Genomic DNA, 17,842 nt, shown 5'->3' with positions numbered 1-17,842 from the left:
CAGCTGCTCTCTGCACCCCTCCAGTGGCATGCACCCGGGGTGGACCGCCCCACTGCCCCGCCCTTGCTACACCGCTGTATATGGTGCCCCAAAAAATTGGTGCCGAAAAAAAGCACTATTCTATAAGCTGTGCTTTAAGTTAGGCGTGTTTTATAGGATAACACTGACACCCTGGAACTGCACCTAATTTTAGGCGTGGTCATTTGCACCAACTGAAATGTGGTGAAAATATACACACCTAAATTAGGCACGTATCTCCGTTACTCTATAACAATGTGTGTTAATGTTAGGAATGCCCCTGTTCCGCCCATGACCCTCCCATTTCTGTGCCCCCTCTTTCAGATCATGAGTAGAGTTTAGGCACAGATCCAGTGCCTAAATTTATGCATTTAAAGTTCAATTAAATTTAATTACTGCCAAATAATTGCTTGTTAAAAAGCCAATTATTGGTGAAAATTCGCTTGTTATTTAATTAAATTACGCACGCAAATTGGGCACATGCCCAAATTTGCACATGTAATTTTTGGTGACTCTTACAGGACTAGGGGGCAAATGGAAGGTGCAATTACTTATTCCAGGTCAATGGTTGGTGTAAGTGGGCATACATAGGTGTGCCAATCAATACAGACAAATGATAATATTCTGCAGGTTATAGGCAGCCTACTCATTTTCTGCCTATATGTACACTTACCTTGTAGTTACCTACTGTAACACTTGAGCACTATCTTACAGAATAGTGCCTAGGACATATACTGCCAGATTCTAAATAGCGCACCTAGCGTTGCACACTGAAATCTAAGTGTATTCCATGACAACGTGCGTAAGTTAATTGGCTTAACAAGCTAATCAGTGTTGATAACAGCACCTAACGAGCAATAATGAACACTAAATGGCAGTACTTAAAATTTATGTGCACAACTCAGCGTATTCTGTAATAAACTGAGCCTAAATTCTAATGCGCACATTTCAAAAGGGGCATAGTCATGGATGTTTCATGGGTGTTCCAAAATTTAAGTGCGTAGTTATAGAATATAGCCCAGTGCATGTAAATCTATGTGCAGAGATTTACGCCATGTTTTCATTGGAGTAAAATGGAGGCATGTAGTTTTAGGCGCTGGGATATCAACTAAGCGTAATCTATATACTGTGCCTAAATATAGGTGCCCCTTATAGAATACGCTTAGGCAGAAATGTTTTCCACATGGATTTTCTAGGCACCATATATAGAATCTGGGAGATATTGCTTCACTGCTGTTTATTTGGTGCCAAGGATGCACGAAAGTTCTGCGAACTTCTAGATGCCCATTTATAGAATTGACCCATATGTTATCATATGGGTCACTCATAGAGAGGTAATAATTTCATATTCCTATGTTACGTTAAGGAATTGCTCTTATATTTCTGTGACTATTCCATTGAACAGAATTATAATAAGGTAGGCATTTTTCTAAGACTAAATTGGATCAGTGTATGGGGCCGTTTTACTAAGCTGAGGAAAACAATAACACATGCATACCACAGGAAAAAGTGGCTTAACTCGGGGTGCGCTAAGGTGTCCTACTGTACACGTGCTAAAAAATAAAATGTATTTTTTAGTGCTGGGGGCAGAGAGTGGGCATGTTCTGCGCTAATCAGTTAGCGCAGATACACTGCCAAGAGGCTAACCAATTAGTGCATGCACCCTTATCACTAATTTCTTATCCTTAACACCACCTTCTCTTATCTGTCTTACTTGCATTCAAGATTCTGCCTTTAGTTATCTAGGCCCTAAACTCTATAATTTCGTTATTTTAATTTTGCTCACACCTTTTTCAGTAGTAGCTCAAGGTGATTTACATTCAGGTACTCTGGATATTTCTCTGTCCCAGGAGGACTCACAATCTAAGTTTGTACCTGAGGCAATGGAGGGTTAAGTGACTTGCCCAAGATCACAAGGAGCAGCAGTGGAATTTGAACTGGCCACCTCTGGATTGCAACACCCGTGCTCTAACCACCAGCTTTAAAAACTCACCTTTTCAGAATTGCATTTGCCTTACCATGATAACCTTTCCCATCAGCTCTCCTATTATGGCTCTCTGCCCTTCTTTCTCCCTTCCCTTTGTTCCCTCTGTCAAGGCCTTTTAAGACTTAATATCCGTAAAGCCTTAATGTCCTGAAGTATAACCTCAGCACACCAGCACACACCTGAGGCCTCTTTATTTTCTGAAATTTATTTTATTGAATAAATATAGATAGTTTACTCAGTCAGATGTTCAGAAGCAGGGGCGTAGCCAGACACCCAATTTTGGGTGGGCCTGGACCCAAGATGGGTGGGCAGAAGATCCCCGCCTCATCCCACAGATGATGTGGTCTCTCCTCTCACCTGCATGCCATATGGTCTCTCAAATATCCTCCCTCTCCCGCATACCTTTTAAACAGCAGATTTTCATCAGCAACGGGCAGCAACTAATACACACTGCTGATGTTGGCTCCATACCCTTCCCTCTGATGCAACTTCCTGTTTCTGCCTAGGCAAGAATACATCAGAGCGAAGGCTATGGGGCCGGTGCGAGCAGTATGCATCAGTCACTGCTCACTTCAGGCGAAGATCTGTTTTTACAAGGTATGCAGGAGGGACAGTTGTTGGGAGTTTTCGGTTGGTGGGGCTTGGGGATCCCTGCCAGCCACATTATAACTATGCTGGTACTGGGTGGGCCTGAGCCCAAAGTGGGTGGGCCTGGTCCCACCCAAGCTCACCCTTGGCTACGCCACTGTTCAGAAGTATTGCCTCAAGGCAACAGAGACTGAAAGCTGTATCAGTGGTTGGAGATAGAAATTTGAAGAAAGGCAGCTTTATTGCACAGGTGGGAAAATAGTTAAACAGATGCAAGTAGTTCAGAGCTGGGTGGGTGGAATGTGCAATATAAGTACATAAGTATTTCCATACTGGGAAAGACCAAAGGTCCATCAAGCCCAGCATCCTGTTTCCAACAGTGGCCAATCCAGGTCACAAATACCTGGCAAGATCCCAAAAAAGTACAAAACATTCTATACTGCTTATCCCAGAAACAGTGGATTTTCCCCAAGTCCATTTAATAATGGTCTATGGACTTTTTCTTTAGGAAGCCGTCCAAACCTTTTTTAAACTCTGCTAAGCTGACCGCCTTTACCACATTCTCTGGCAACGAATTCCAGAGTTTAATTACACGTTGAGTGAAGAAAAAGTTTCTATGATTCGTTTTAAATTTACTACATTGTAGCTTCATCGCATGCCCCCTAGTCCTAGTATTTTTGGAAAGCGTAAACAGATGCTTCACATCCACCCGTTCAACTCCACTCATTATTTTATAGACCTCTATCATATCTCCCCTCAGCCACCTTTTCTCCAAGCTGAAGAGCCCTAGCCGCTTTAGCCTTTCCTCATAGGGAAGTCGTCCCATCCCCTTTATCATTTTTGTCGCCCTTCTCTGTACCTTTTCTAATTCCACTATCGGCCTTATTTTCGAAAGTGATGGGCGCCCATATTTTGACCCAAATCGGGAGATGGGCGCCCATCTCGCAAACGCGCCCAAATCGATATAATCGAAAGCCGATTTTGGGCATCTTCAACTGCACTCCGTCGCGGGAAAAAACAAAGTTGACGGGGGCATGTCAGAGGCATGGTGAAGGTGGGACTGGGGCGTGTTTATCAGCCGAGGAGAGATGGGTGCCTTCAGCCGATAATCGAAAAAAAAGGTGGCAGAAGCGAGAATTTGGGTCGCTTTTGCTGGACCCTTTTTTTTCATGACCCAAATCCCAAAAAAGTGCCCCAACTGGCCAGATGACCCCGGAAGGAATCAGGGATGACCTCTCCTGGCTCCCCCAGTGGTCACTAACCCCCTCCCACCACAAAAAAAGAACTTTAAAAACTTTTTTTTGACAGCCTGTATGCGAGCCTCAAATGTCATACCCAGCTCCCTGACAGCAGTATGCAGGTCCCTTGGAGCAGTTGTTAGTGGGTGCAGTGGACGTCAGGCAGGCGGACCCAGGCCCATCCCCCCCTACCTGTTCCACTTGTACTGGTTACTGTTGAGCCCTCCAAAAAACCCCAAAACCCACTGTACCCACATGTAGGTGGCCCCCTGCACCCTTTAGGGCTATGGTAATGGTGTAGACTTGTGGGCATTGGGTTTTGGGGGGGGACCAGTGCACTACGAATCCTGGCCCCTCCCACGACCCAATGCTTTGAATTTGTTCATTTTTGAGCTGAATACCGTTAGCGCCCAGCTCAACAACGTCCAAATCCTAGGCATTTGCCCCGCACAACCTGTATTATCAAAAAAAAGATTGGCGCCCATCCTTTTTCGAAAATATGGTTTGTCCCGCCCCTTCGCATGACCACCCACGGAGATGGGCACCCACTTTCGATTATGCCCTTTCACATCTTTTTTGAGTCGCAGAGACCAGAATTGAACACAATATTCGAGGTGCGGTCGCACCATGGAGCAATACAAAGGCATTATAACATCCTCATTTTTGTTTTCCATTCCTTTCCTAATAATACCTAACATTCTATTTGCTTTCTTAGCCACAGCAGCACACTTAGCAGAAGGTTTCAATGTATCATCAACGATGACACCTTGATCCCTTTCTTGGTCTGTGACTCCTAACGTGGAACCTTGCATGACGTAGTTATAATTTGGGTTCCTCTTTCCCACATGCATCACTTTGCATTTGCTCACATTAAACGTCATCTGCCATTTAGACGCCCATTCTCCCAGTCTCATGAGGTCCTCTTGTAATTTTTCACAATCCTCCCGCGATTTAACGACTTTGAATAACTTTGTGTCATCAGCAAATTTAATTACCTCACTAGTTACTCCCATCTCTAGGTCATTTATAAATATGTTAAAAAGCAGCGGTCCCCAGCACAGACCCTTGGGGAACCCCACTAACTACCCTTCTCCATTGAGAATACTGGCCATTTAACTCTACTCTCTGTTTTCTCTCTTTTAACCAGGTTTTAATCCACAATAGAACACTACCTCCTATCCCATGACTCTTCAATTTCCTCTGGAGTCTTTCATGAGGTACTTTGTCAAACACCTTCTGAAAATCCAGATACACAATATCAACCGGCTCACCTTTATCCACATGTTTGTTCACCCCTTCAAAGAAATGTAATAGATTGGTGAGGCAAGATTTCCCTTCACTAAATTCATGTTGACTTTGTCTCATTAATCCATGCTTTTGAATATGCTCTGTAATTTTGTTCTTTATAATAGTCTCTACCATTTTGCCCAGCACCAACGTCAGACTCACCGGTCTATAATTTCTTGGATCTCCTCTGGAACCTTTTTTAAAAATCAGCGTTACATTGGCCACCCTCCAATCTTCCGGTACCACACTCGATTTTAAGGATAAATTACATGTTATTAACAATAGCTCCACAAGTTCATTTTTCAGTTCTATCAGTACTCTGGGATGAATACCATCCGGTCCAGGAGTTTTGCTACTCTTCAGTTTGTAGAACTACCCCATTGCATCCTTCAGGTTTACAGAGAATTCATTAAGTTTCTCCAACTCGTCAGCTTCGAATACCATTTCTTGCACCGCTATCCCACCCAAATCTTTCTTGGTGAAGACCAAAGCAAAGAATTCATTTAATCTCTCCGCTACAGCTTTGTCTTCCCTGACCGCCCCTTTTACTCCTCGGTCATCTAGCGGTCCAACCGATTCTTTTGCCGACTTCCTGCTTTTAATATACCTAAAAAAAATTTACTATGTGTTTTTGCCTCCAACGCAATCTTTTTTTCGAAGTCCCTTTTAGCCTTCCTTATCAGCGCTTTGCATTTGACTTGACATTCCTTATGCTGTTTCTTATTATTTTCAGTCAGTTCTTTCTTCCATTTTCTGAAGGATTTTCTTTTAGCTTATTAGAAAGAATTAACTAGTTCATTACAAGGGGTTTTAGCAGGATAAGTGCTGTCTGAAGCAAGATGGAGAATGCCTCAATGAGCAGGAGAGGCCAAGAAGGGGCTCACATAGGCCCAGGAAGGAGGAGGTAAAGAGATCAATAGGTACAGATCCTCCCATCAGATAGCAGGGGTGGTCCCAGAGGGCAGCCCTCAACTGGAGGGAAAGGTCATACCCTCTGACCTCGCAGTACAGAGATAGAAAGAATGACCAGGAAATGATAGCAGGTAGACAAAAAAAGCCAAGCTCGGCTGAGAAAGAGAGGAGGTCTTTGCAGGAGATTAGACCAATAGTGACAGACTTTATACAGACAAGCAAGGGTGACTGCATTACATGTGAGACTACATTACACACAACGCTCATATATCTTTGCAGTGAGGACTGCAGCAGTAAAAATCCTTAGAAGTGAGAATAACAGTAAAGGCATTAAACACATTTTAGGGTCACACTATAAACTAGTGCAAGGCTGTCGGAGGACAAAACACACTCTTTACTCTGTGGTGTGCCTTCCTTCCCCCAATCTCTTTTCTTCTTTTCCTTCCCCTTTTGTTTCTTCTAAATTTCTATTTCTCTTTTGTTTTTTGTAAACCGCATTGAAGACTATGTTAGGCCGCATGCGGTATATCAAGCATGTGGAACAAATTAAAATAAATAAATAATGGTGATGTGCTAATGGAAAAATCAGCATATGACCATTAATAGGAAAATTAGAAAAATCGGCAATTTTACCCGAGCAATAAAATCATCTCAGGAACCAGGAATGACCCGTGTAAGACCCTCTAAAGCCACTTTTTACCACAGTTTGCTGAAAGGGCCCTTATATATGGTAACACAGAGTTACAATATGTGGTTACCTTAAGAAATACTTTCCAGAACAAAATTTAATAAATGCAGTTTACTTAACAAAATAGGATGAAAAGACATTTACTGGGTGAACTCTGAATGATAATCTTATCAATACCACCCAACTGACTGCAGGAAGGTCCTACACCCTGGTGATTCACAAACTGTGCATTGTTTCTTCGTCACCTCCACCTGACAGCGAAAGAAAAATAATTTTATTTAGCCTTCTAAGTGTATTTTTAAAAAGATTCTGAATCATTGTGAATACAGAACTCATAGGTTTTGTTGTTTTATTGACTAGCTGATGCAACTTGACGTTTCTTATGTGCAATGAGATTTGTTATAACAGATATCATGCCTTGCTAGATATATTTAAAAAAACCCTCAGCATGTATGTTTAATATTTGTGTTGCTTCCCAACCTTTGTTAATGCCAACTCCTACAGTAGTCGGAAATATAAAACAGTTGTTATGACTTGTAAGTTAGATAAGTGATGCTATGAAGTCTGGATGGCTGTAATGATCATAGTTAAAAGTTTGTCACTGACTAGCTGAGGCCCCATGACAATTCTTTCATACAAGAAGAGTTGCTGAAATTCTGAAACCAGGATCAGTCAGTTTCGTTTGATATTGCAATTTAATTACAAGAGTAGCTGTTTATGTGGGTAGGCTCCAATGAACTATATAAAGTAGAGCCAGTTGAACATAAAAAATTCAATATATGCCACCATTCGAAGATACTCGTGGATCCGAACTCGCTCAGTACCATCGACAATTAATTTAAAGCAAGTAGAAAAAATTAAGGCTGTATGTTATTTGTGATTAATGCCATGATTAACACGATATTTAGTAATCATGATTAAAATATTAATTGTGGTTAATAAAATTAATCGATCCCAATGCCTTACCTTTACTTCTCGTCCTCACACAGCCGCCACAGCCTTCCCTTCCTCTCCTTTCAGCGTCCCTTTGATTGGCTGTATGGCCAGGAGCTCCTGATTGGCTCCTTGCCTGGGGAGACAATGAGGAGTGCTGCTATTGGGGACCATGCTTAATATCAGCATGTGCTCCCCATGAGGCACTCCCTCTGCTCGTTGCTGCTGCTGCCTGCCTGCCTCCCCAGACACTGCTGCTCCTGCCACCAGTAAATCCTTCCACCTCCTCCCCCCAGCAAAGTCTGGCATCTTTCTTGTCCCCTCCGCCTCTTCCCCCCCCCCCCCCGGCAAGGTCCAGCATCTTCCTGGTCCCTTACACCTCCCTTCCCCCCCTAGTGAGTTCTGGCATCTCCCTGGTCCCCTCCACACCCCTTCCCAGTGAGGTTTGACATCTTCCCAGTCCTCTCCATCCTCCCTCCCCGGTGAGGTCTGGCATCTTCCTGGTTCCCTCCCCCATCTAGATCTGGCCATCTCCCCAGACTACTTCCTGCTTGCATGCTTGATCTCTGACTCACAGATCAGGCATGCAGGCAGGCAGGCAGTCTGGGGTGGGGGTGTGGAGAACAGGAGCAAAGATATGTCTTCCCTCCCAGTCCTCCCCTCCCCCCAGATTGTGTGCTGCCTGCCCGCATGCATGCCTGATCTGTGACTCAGATGACACATGCAGGCAGGCAGTCTGGGGAGGAGGGGAAAAGACAGGAGAGAACAGATATGCAGTCACTCTGCATATCTGTCTTCCCCTCCCCAGATTGTGTGCTGCCTGCCTGTATGCCTGATCTGTAGTCACAGATCAGGCATGCAGGCAAGGCAGGCATGCAGTACACAGTCTGGGTGGGGGGAGGACTGGTGGGAAGACAGATGCACTCACAGCCTTTGACTGCATTTGTCTTCCCTCCTATCCTCCTCCCCTTCCCCTAGACTGCATTTGAAGTTTCCCCTGCTTCCTTTAGTTTTTTAATTGCATGATTAATTGAGATTAAAAATTGTAATCAAAATGCAGACCTATAAAAAATACAACCACACAAACTGAAATACAGATTGAAAGGGCCAGGGTATGGCAAGTTGGATTAATGGGTCAAGAGTGGGGAAAGTTGAGAGGTAAGGTTGATGGGTTATCGATCTACCATGGAAGAGACTATCCAGCATCCTTCTTGTTGACAAGTACGCCATCCATCTAAGCAAGTTTCTTACTAAAGGATGCTCCTTGCACACATTCATTTTTTGATTTACTTTTTCTGCACCTTTGAAAGAAACAGAATCTATTAAACTATGGCAGAGAAGTTAGGAAGACAATTAAATTAGAAATCTGGCTACTGTTCCAGTTCAATTAAATTTGTTTTACTGGGAATGAACAATTCATAATCAACCAAGCACTGATCCTTTTCAGTGAATGGCTGTTTTCATGTTTCCCTAAAGCCACTGAAACTGATTTCCCCTATGCTTCATACATAGGAGCTGCCAACTAACTGTTGAAACAGAAATAAAAGAGAGTTTGCTCTTCCTTAATTCCAGTCCTCTAATCTGTCTGGTCCCTGTTCCTCCTCCTGTAATTTTTCCAGTTAATTCCAGTCCTCTAATCTGCCTGGTCCCTTTTCCTCCGCTGTAATCTTTCCAGTGGCTTGCTCATATCTTGAATTTTCTTTTATTCTTTTTTTTTTCATTCCCCATTTTCTCTTATCCTCTTTCCCCTTCTTTTTCATAGCATCTGCCAATGCCCCCTTTCTTCTCTTGCTACAGTACACATCTGACCCTTTGGGTTTCTTCTTTTCTACCTTCCCCTCGCTTTTAGATTCCTGAAATCTCCTTCCCTCCTCCAGCACACTACTTCACATTCTTTCCTTACCCTGTGCAATCTTTAGGTTTCCCTCGTCCGTTTTTTCAGCTCTCAGGCCTTTACAAAACTAGTCCCTTGCTGGGCTAGTCCATGTCACAATTTATAGATTGAAAAATCTGTCCATGAATCTGCAAAAGGACATTTGTTTTTCTTGTAGGAATAATTTTGTGAATATTCTGCTATATTTGCATAATCATTGCATTACATATTTGTAAAGGGAGTGTTTACATGAGCAGAGCACAGGTGGGTCATAGGTGGGGCAGACATTTAGCTGGGCAACCTACAGAATACTGTAAATTCTATCAGGACAAGCAGGGGCAAATCCACTGCTTATTTCTAGGATACGCAGCATAAAATGTATTGTAATTTTGGGGGGATCTTGCCAGGATTGGCCACTGTTGGAAACAGGATGCTGGGCTTGATGGACCTTCAGTCTGTCGCAGTATGGCAACGCTTATGTTCTTAGTTAACGATTGATATTCCAAAGATATGAGTTAATATTAGCTTTATCCACATAAATCTGATTTCAAAATATGTCTCCACTAATTAGATAAATCTGTGCAGGGAGAATCACTGTATACACAAACTGAATCAGTTAAAGAAGGGGCTGGATATGGCTGTACCTTGTGTAGGCTTGTCAAATTTAGCCAATTAGCATGGTATTCAGTACTAACCAGCTAAGAGGGATAGTGACTGAGCTGCAATATAATAAGGGTTATTTGCCATGGGAATCACTAACCTGCTGTACCTCAGGTAAGTAACTCCTGCAGTAAATATACATTTGCATTGCTTCAGCCAGGAACATCATGCATTTCCAAACAGGGCCTACTATCTCTTAAAGGACCCAGTGGTGCAATAGAGACCTACTCCCCCATATAAAAAAACATGCCTTCTAATTCTATAACAGGGCACTTAAATTTACCCACCAACCTCCAGATTCTATAAATGGCAACTAAAATTGGAGCAAATCAGCACACATAACCGATTTATGTGGGCAACTTAAGTGCCTAACAAACCAATCAGCACCAATAATTGGTTAATTGACCTTAATTAGGATATACATGCAGATTGTATTCTATAACAATCCAAACATAAATCCTAACGTGTGTTAATTTTGGGGGGCATGGCTAGGGGAGGTGCTCTGAGAGGCAAATTTAGTTTAAAAATCAACATTCCTATCATTTGCCTGGTGTGGAGGAGTGGCCTAGTGGTTAGAGCACTAGTCTTGATATCCAGAGGTGGCTGGTTCAAATCCCACTGCTGCTCCATGTGATGTTGGGCAAGTCACTCAACTCTCCATCGCCTCAGGTACAAAATTAGATTGTGAGCCCTCAGGGACAGAGAAATACCCCAGTTTACCTGAATGTAACTCACCCTGAGCTACTACTAAAGAAGGTGTGAGCTAAAATAATAGTTATTTAAAAAATTAAATACATAATTTTATTGGTTGTGCATGGTGCACTTGCAGAATTGTAGCATGCATCCAAGATAAGATGATAAAAAGAGCAGGCGAACGCTGGTGGTGAACTCTTACAGTACGCTTTACTCTTCCCTGTACATTTAAAAGGTAATTCTATAACTGAGTGTGTGTAGTTACATGCACCTTGCATGCATAAGTGCACAGAAAAGTGACTATAGCACATACCTTCATGGGGGCATATACATGGATGAATCATTTACATAACATCAAAGGCTGGTGTATTTACAGACATAGGATCTAGGGCTGGTGTAACTTCTAGCATGTAATTGCTAGGCACACTGATGGCAGGTTACACTAGTATACTATAACTCAGGAGTGGGCAACCACAATCCTTGAGGGCCACAACCAGTCAGGTTTTTAAGATTTCCATATTGCATATGCATGAGATCTATTTGCATGCAATGGAAGCAGTATATGCAAAAGAATCTCATGCATATCATTGTGCAAATCTGGAAAACTGTACTGGGTTGTAGCCCTCGATGACCATATTTGCCCACCCCTGCTATAATGGCATCTTGGCACCTAGATACCACTATAAATTTTATGCTCAGCATGCACATTGGGGTTCTGTGGTGCCCAGTTATTGAACTGCCTCTGTACAGTGTGGCAGCATGATCATGTGATAACTGACAGTTCTATGGCCCCATTTGTGTCCAGAATGGTAATAAATGTTATAGCTTTGAATATCGTCATGATTAGACAGAATCAGTCTTAACTAGCTTATAAGCGACAATGTGACTCTTCAGTTTTCCTTTTCTGTGGGTGTTGGCTGCATTTTGTACTCACTGGGCACTTTTGGGCGGTGCTATGTCAACAATGATCCATTTCCTCTCTTATACCCTATTTACCATCATTAGCATTCAGACTTCATTATGAGACACTCAAAGAAGTTGCTGCAATAATCCGAATCCTTTTTGAACTAATACGTACATACCCTTGGCCTATTCTGAGATTCTCCTGTAAAGGGAAGTTTCACATTTTAGAGGCAGCTTTAAATAACTAAGTTGTTTTATTCCCTCTCTGTAGGTAGCTGCAAAGAAGTACCGTGGATTTGAGATCCCAAAGGAAATGTCAGGAGTCTGGCGCTACCTTAATAATGCTTATGCTCAGGAAGAATTCAGCCATACGTGCCCAGCTGACAAGGAGATTGAAAGCACCTATGCTAGTGTCGCAAAAAAGATGAGTTAAAAAAATGAGAATATGAAGCTAAGTAAATGGAGTGCACTTCCAGACAAAGATTTCCAGTGGATCTAGCTTCGGAGCAGTGACTGCTGTCAGAGCTTTCCCTTTGAACTCTAGAAATGTTTCAGCTGCTCCATGACTTGCCACATCTTCTTATTGTTCAAAAAGTCACATTCGGTTGGTTTGTTAAAGGATTGAATGGTTGTTTCCTATTTGTTACATCTGAAGATAGAATTGTCCTTTTGTAATAGGGGTAATTCTATAACTGATCACTTAAGTTGAGAGGCCAAGAAGATGCCTATTTGTATCATATTTCTATAAAGTCATGTGGAGGGGCATTTTCAATATAACATCTAAATCCAACTTTTGACATTTTGTGGAAAATGTCCAAAAATCCAGTAGTGAACATGGCCATTTCCAAAACAGAAAAACATCTATCTTTTTGTTTTGAAAATGGCCATTTGCCAGATGTTATTGTGCTCAATAACTTTCTTTTCTGGCTATTTTTGAAAAAATAAACCCATCCAAGGGGAAAAAAACACACAAAAACAAGCCATGGAGACGTATGAGGGCCAGCACTCTTAGTAGATTAGCCACACAGACATCTCAGCAGAGCAGTGGGCCACCCTAAGGGACACTGCAGCGGACTTCACATAAAAGCTTCCAGGTACACATCTCACCATTACCCCCTTATATTGTACGGTGAGCCCTTCAAAATCTACCAAAAACCTACTGTACCCAACTATACACCACTACAATTACCCTTATGGCTACAAGTGTCACCTATATGTGGGTACAGTAGGTTTTTGGTGGGTTTTGGGGGGCTGACACTTTCTACTATAAGTGTAACAGAGAGGATTATGGGCCTGGGTTCCCTTCTCCATAATGCACAGCATCAACCAGTAGACTACTCCAGAGACCTGCTTGCTGCTTTTATAGGACTGGCCATAACATCTGAGGCTGTCATAGAGGCTGGTATGTACTATTTCTTTCACATCTTAGGGGGATGGGACTACTGGGTGTGTTAGAGGGGTCATTCCTTTATTCCTACAGTGGTCTTCTGGTCATTTAGGGCACTTTTTTGTGGCTTAGTTGGTATTAAAACAGGTATAGTACAAAACGTCTTAGTTTTAGTCTTGGACATTTTGGATTTGTTCCATTATGGCAGAAAAATGTTCAAGGCTTAGGAACACCCTAATCCTGCCCCCGACACATCCCCAACACGTCCCCGATAAGTCCCCTTGTGATTTGGACACACTGCAGACGAACTGCATAGATAAATGTCTGAAAAGCAGATTTCAAAAATCTGAACATTTGAACATTTTGGCAAACAAAACATCTAAATGCTGCTTTATGCCACTTTTTAAACATTTTTCTCTTTCAAAAATGAACTCCAAAGTCACCGACTCAAATCATGGCTAGATTGAAACCACACCTGCTCAGGAGTAGACATAAATATTAGTGTGTACAGTACACATATATTTTATAAACACGAAGGGCAATCCTTTTCTGTGATATATGCATGTAAATAGACATTCTAAGTAGAGTCCACTCATGTGTATGTTCTGCTTAAAACTTGATGCCATTGCATTTAGGTGCCATTTTATAGAAGAGCTCGTATCTGGAATATTGGCATTTATGTGCATTTGTGCTTATATGTGACCATCTCCGGGAAAAGGTGACTAAATTAGTGGATCCAAAATGCCAAGAATGGCCGATTTTTCATGTTATGAGTCCATAAGCAGCCTGAAAAAGTTACATGTTTGAACTTCTGTAACTTTTTTATTTTTTCACATAAAAGAATGGGGGTTTGACTGTTGTATGACAAATTGCTTTTTCTAATAGAATTCATTAAAACCTCATTTTTTTGTTTCTGGTTACTTTGTTCACCTTTTCTCAGAGATGGTCACATATATGCGCATAAAAGATAGTATTCTGATCATTTACACACGTTCTTGGCATCTAAATGTTACCTATGGCTACATGAGACTCCAGAACGTATGAAAAACCTTTTTTTATTATTGACAATAAATGTCAATCAACCATACAAAACAACATAAAATACATTCTTACTTCACTCAAACATATGCATACTCCAGCCACCCATCAATATTCATAATGATAGTGCACAACGCTATACACATCTCACAAGGTGTTACAACTTGTTATCAATAAAGACATTGTAAACATAGCCACTTAGAACTTGTCGGCTTATTCAAAAAGTCCACCATGAACGCTGGTTCTATAACCTGCGTATGCTCTATGTCAATTGTCCTATAGTTGACTAAAGCAGGCTTAATACAATGTTGCACCATATGCGTATGATGTATGAATATTCTTCAGACTACAGTAATGTTCCAAATTGTTGAAAAATATCGCTGAGAATATCCAAACCCCAATATTGATGGGTGGCTGGAGTATGCATATGTTTGAGTGAAGTAAGAATGTATTTTATGTTGTTTTGTATGGCTGATTGACATTTATTGTCAATAATAAAAAAAAGGTTTTTCATACGTTCTGGAGTCTCATGTAGCCATAGGTTTAAACTGACTCTGGTTTTGAATAAATTCCCTATTGTTGAATAGTTGATCTAAATGTTACCACCACCTTTTATATAGTAACCTTCACGTGTGTACATTGCGAATCAGTCCATGATCCACCTAAGCTCTGCCCCAGAAAATGCTTAAATGCAGGTCACATAAAAGTATGAGCCTTTGCACCTTTTGTCCATATAACTTGTGGGGTAACTTTATAAAAGCTCTTTTATTGTCCAAAACTGAGATTTATACCCATAGCCCTGGATTCTATATATGGCACCTAGAGTTACTTGTACAAATCAGCACGCGTAGTCAATTTGTGTGCGTAATTTAATTGAGTAATGAGTCAATCAGTGCTGATAATTGGATGTTAACAATTATTGGGACTAATTGGGACTAATTAGAATTTACATGCACTATTCACTAATCACATTCTATAAGGTACTCCGCATAAATTCTACCACGTGAATCTCAAAAGGGGCATGGCCATGGGAGGATCATGAACAGGTCATGGGCATTCCTAACATTTATGCTCGGTGTTATAGAATAACCCATGCCACATCTAAATTTAGGTGTGGGCATTTATACCAGGTTCTCATTGGTGTAATTTGCTGTGCCTAGGTTTTAGTCATGTGCACGGCGTTATGCATATTCTATAAGCTATGCCTACATTTTTTTCGTGTGGACAGCATTACGTGTATTCTATAACCTGCACCTAACTTTAGGCACAGCTTATAGAATATGCTTAAGTACGATTTTGATCAGTGCCAATTTTTTTAGGCATTTTTTTTAGGAATATCTGCCCACCATAAAAGTGCCTTGCTCACGTTATTAGCCTGTGTGGTGGTGACAGAGGTATCTGACGGATCCTATACAATATAATAATACCCTTTAGCATTGAAAAAAGTGCTGAATTGTTGTGAGAGCTGGGTAATATATGAGATATATACATGAAACCCCCTCTACTGAAATATTGATACTATTGATACTATATTTATTGGATTTATAGAATTTAGGGTGGCCAAAATGACAACAATGATAGTGCAAAATTTCATTCTACTGATCTCATGCTAAATACTAAAGCTGTGGTTCAATAGCAGTGTTGGTTTACCAAAGGATTCTTTTCTGTACAGTACCATGGGCATATGGGTTTGCATAAGAATCCAATGCATTCACAGAGAGTGGCAGACAATTTCCTGATTAATACCATGCTTTTGGTTTCCATTAGTAAAACATCTGTTAATCCTTATAACGTGAGGAGTGTCCAAGCCATGCAAAACATGTATCATTTTATTTCAGTATTTTATCAGAAAACATAACTAAGTGCAAGAAGGATTTCTTTTTTATACTTTTAATTTATTTATTTTCTTCTTCCTAATGTGGATCTTCTTGCTGTAGCAGTTTCATTATTTTCTATTGGCATTTGAAATGAGATTTTTTTTTTCCTTCTGTAATATACAGTTATATAGAACAAGATTTCAGTGGGTCCAGTAGACCTCTTGATTTTTTTCTAACCTGTGTGTTAATGTAAAACATAAACAGATGCAGTGAGCAACCAAACCTCAAATGTCTTTCTGAGTAAACATGATTTAGTGAAAGTGAAGGCTTTACTCAGTTGTGCCTTCCAGGACTTATCTGTTCAAATTGTTTGTTTATCCAAATTTGGCACATGCTCGACTTCTATGGAATGAAATTGAAAAATGACAGGAAGTTTCCTTTTAAAAGCTGAATTTGGCAATTAATTGCTATATTCAATGGTATTCATTTGAATGAGTCACAAACAGAAATCACCTGTTTCTTAATCAATCAAATTCCATACTATTACTTTCTTTTATAAGTAGGGAAAGTTTTACAGGGACATGGTTTTGAGAATGTTTTTCAACATAGATCTGTAGAACCCAACATAGATCTGTAGAGTGGAGGAGTGGCCTAGCAGTTAGTGCAGCAGACTTTGATCCTTGGGAACTGGGTTCAATTCCTACTGTAGCTCTTGATGATTCTGGGCAAATCACTTAACCCTCCATTGCCCCAGGTACAAATAAGTACATGTACATAACATGGAAACCACTTTGAATGTAGTTGCCAAAACCACAGAAAGACAATTCAGACCCCCTTTTTACTAAGGCGCATGTGCTAAATTTTAGAAACGCCTATGCATTCCAATGGGCATCTCTAACATTTAGCACACAGCCAATTTTAGTGTGCGCTAGAAACATGAGCATGCCTTAGTAAAAGACCCCCCTTAATTAATGCTCCTGGAATGCTGGTGATTACTCCATTCCTGAGCAACCCCCTCCTTCCTCATATCTTGCAACCCTGTGGGAGAGGGAGAGAAAATGTACAATTTCTTTCAAGTTCCCTAACTGCAACCTCTGCTGAATGTGGGACCTGGCCATCCTATAATGTATTCACTATCACACTGAGGCATGACTTAACTTGGAAAAACATTCCCAAAATCAATCCTCTGTATGTTTTCCCCTCTTTTCTTTCATTTAACTTTACAAATTGATTCTAGGGGCTCTTCTTCAAATGAAATATTTGAATGCTGCCAAGGAGACCGCACTGGGAAGGGCAACATTTGTATGCCACAATTTTATGATATAACTTTATGGGTAACTTTCTTTAGTATCACTGCCTTTGCATTAAGGATGCACCTTCTTCGTCTTCTTTTTTTTTAATAAACATTGTTTAATTAAAATGAAAAATGACTGCTATATGGGATTGTTTGAGGGGTGTGTGGAATGTTTGGAGGGGTATATGTACGGGGGTATTTGGGTATAAGGGGATGTGAGGGTAGTCAAAATGTAAGATATGTGAGGATTGTAGGGAAGTGGATGCACGTTTGTGGGGGATTTATGGGATGACTATGTGAGTATATAGGGGATGCATGGTAGTGATGTATGTGAAGTATGGGTATACTGTAGGGGGCATGAGGTGTTTGTATGGGGGAGGTGTAGCTGTAGTGGGTGTGGGCAGAAATGTGTGTTTAAGGATGTGGGGTTGGAGTGGGGCTGTGTGGTGGGGAATATGAGACTGATTGAGTTTTGAGATATGTGTGTGTATGTTGGGACATCTGTCTGTGATGTGTGAGCAGTGTG

The 17,842-nt window shown here is 41.2% G+C and overlaps 1 protein-coding gene and 1 long non-coding RNA gene across 2 annotated transcripts in view; one reads left to right on the top strand and one right to left on the bottom strand.

Moving 5' to 3' along the window:
• Positions 1-12,605, top strand: part of CLIC2 (chloride intracellular channel 2) — a 43,432-nt gene extending 30,827 nt beyond the window's left edge. The window contains exon 6 of the mRNA XM_030209110.1: positions 12,052-12,605. Coding sequence (XP_030064970.1) covers positions 12,052-12,213 — 162 coding nt within the window. The 3' untranslated portion in view covers positions 12,214-12,605. The remainder of the gene's footprint in view (positions 1-12,051) is intronic.
• On the bottom strand, positions 520-16,736 carry LOC115473913. Its single transcript, XR_003942776.1, has 3 exons — positions 15,734-16,736; positions 1,219-1,230; positions 520-530 (listed from the first exon to the last, which is right to left on the bottom strand). It is a non-coding gene; the product is annotated as an uncharacterized LOC115473913 (long non-coding RNA).
• Between the last annotated feature and the right edge of the window lie 1,106 nt (positions 16,737-17,842).

This window comes from Microcaecilia unicolor, chromosome 7, assembly GCF_901765095.1.
Source record: "Microcaecilia unicolor chromosome 7, aMicUni1.1, whole genome shotgun sequence".
NCBI lineage: Eukaryota > Metazoa > Chordata > Amphibia > Gymnophiona > Siphonopidae > Microcaecilia > Microcaecilia unicolor.
The sequence above is the reverse complement of the archived record's forward strand: the minus strand, read 5'-3'. Positions and strand labels throughout refer to the sequence as shown.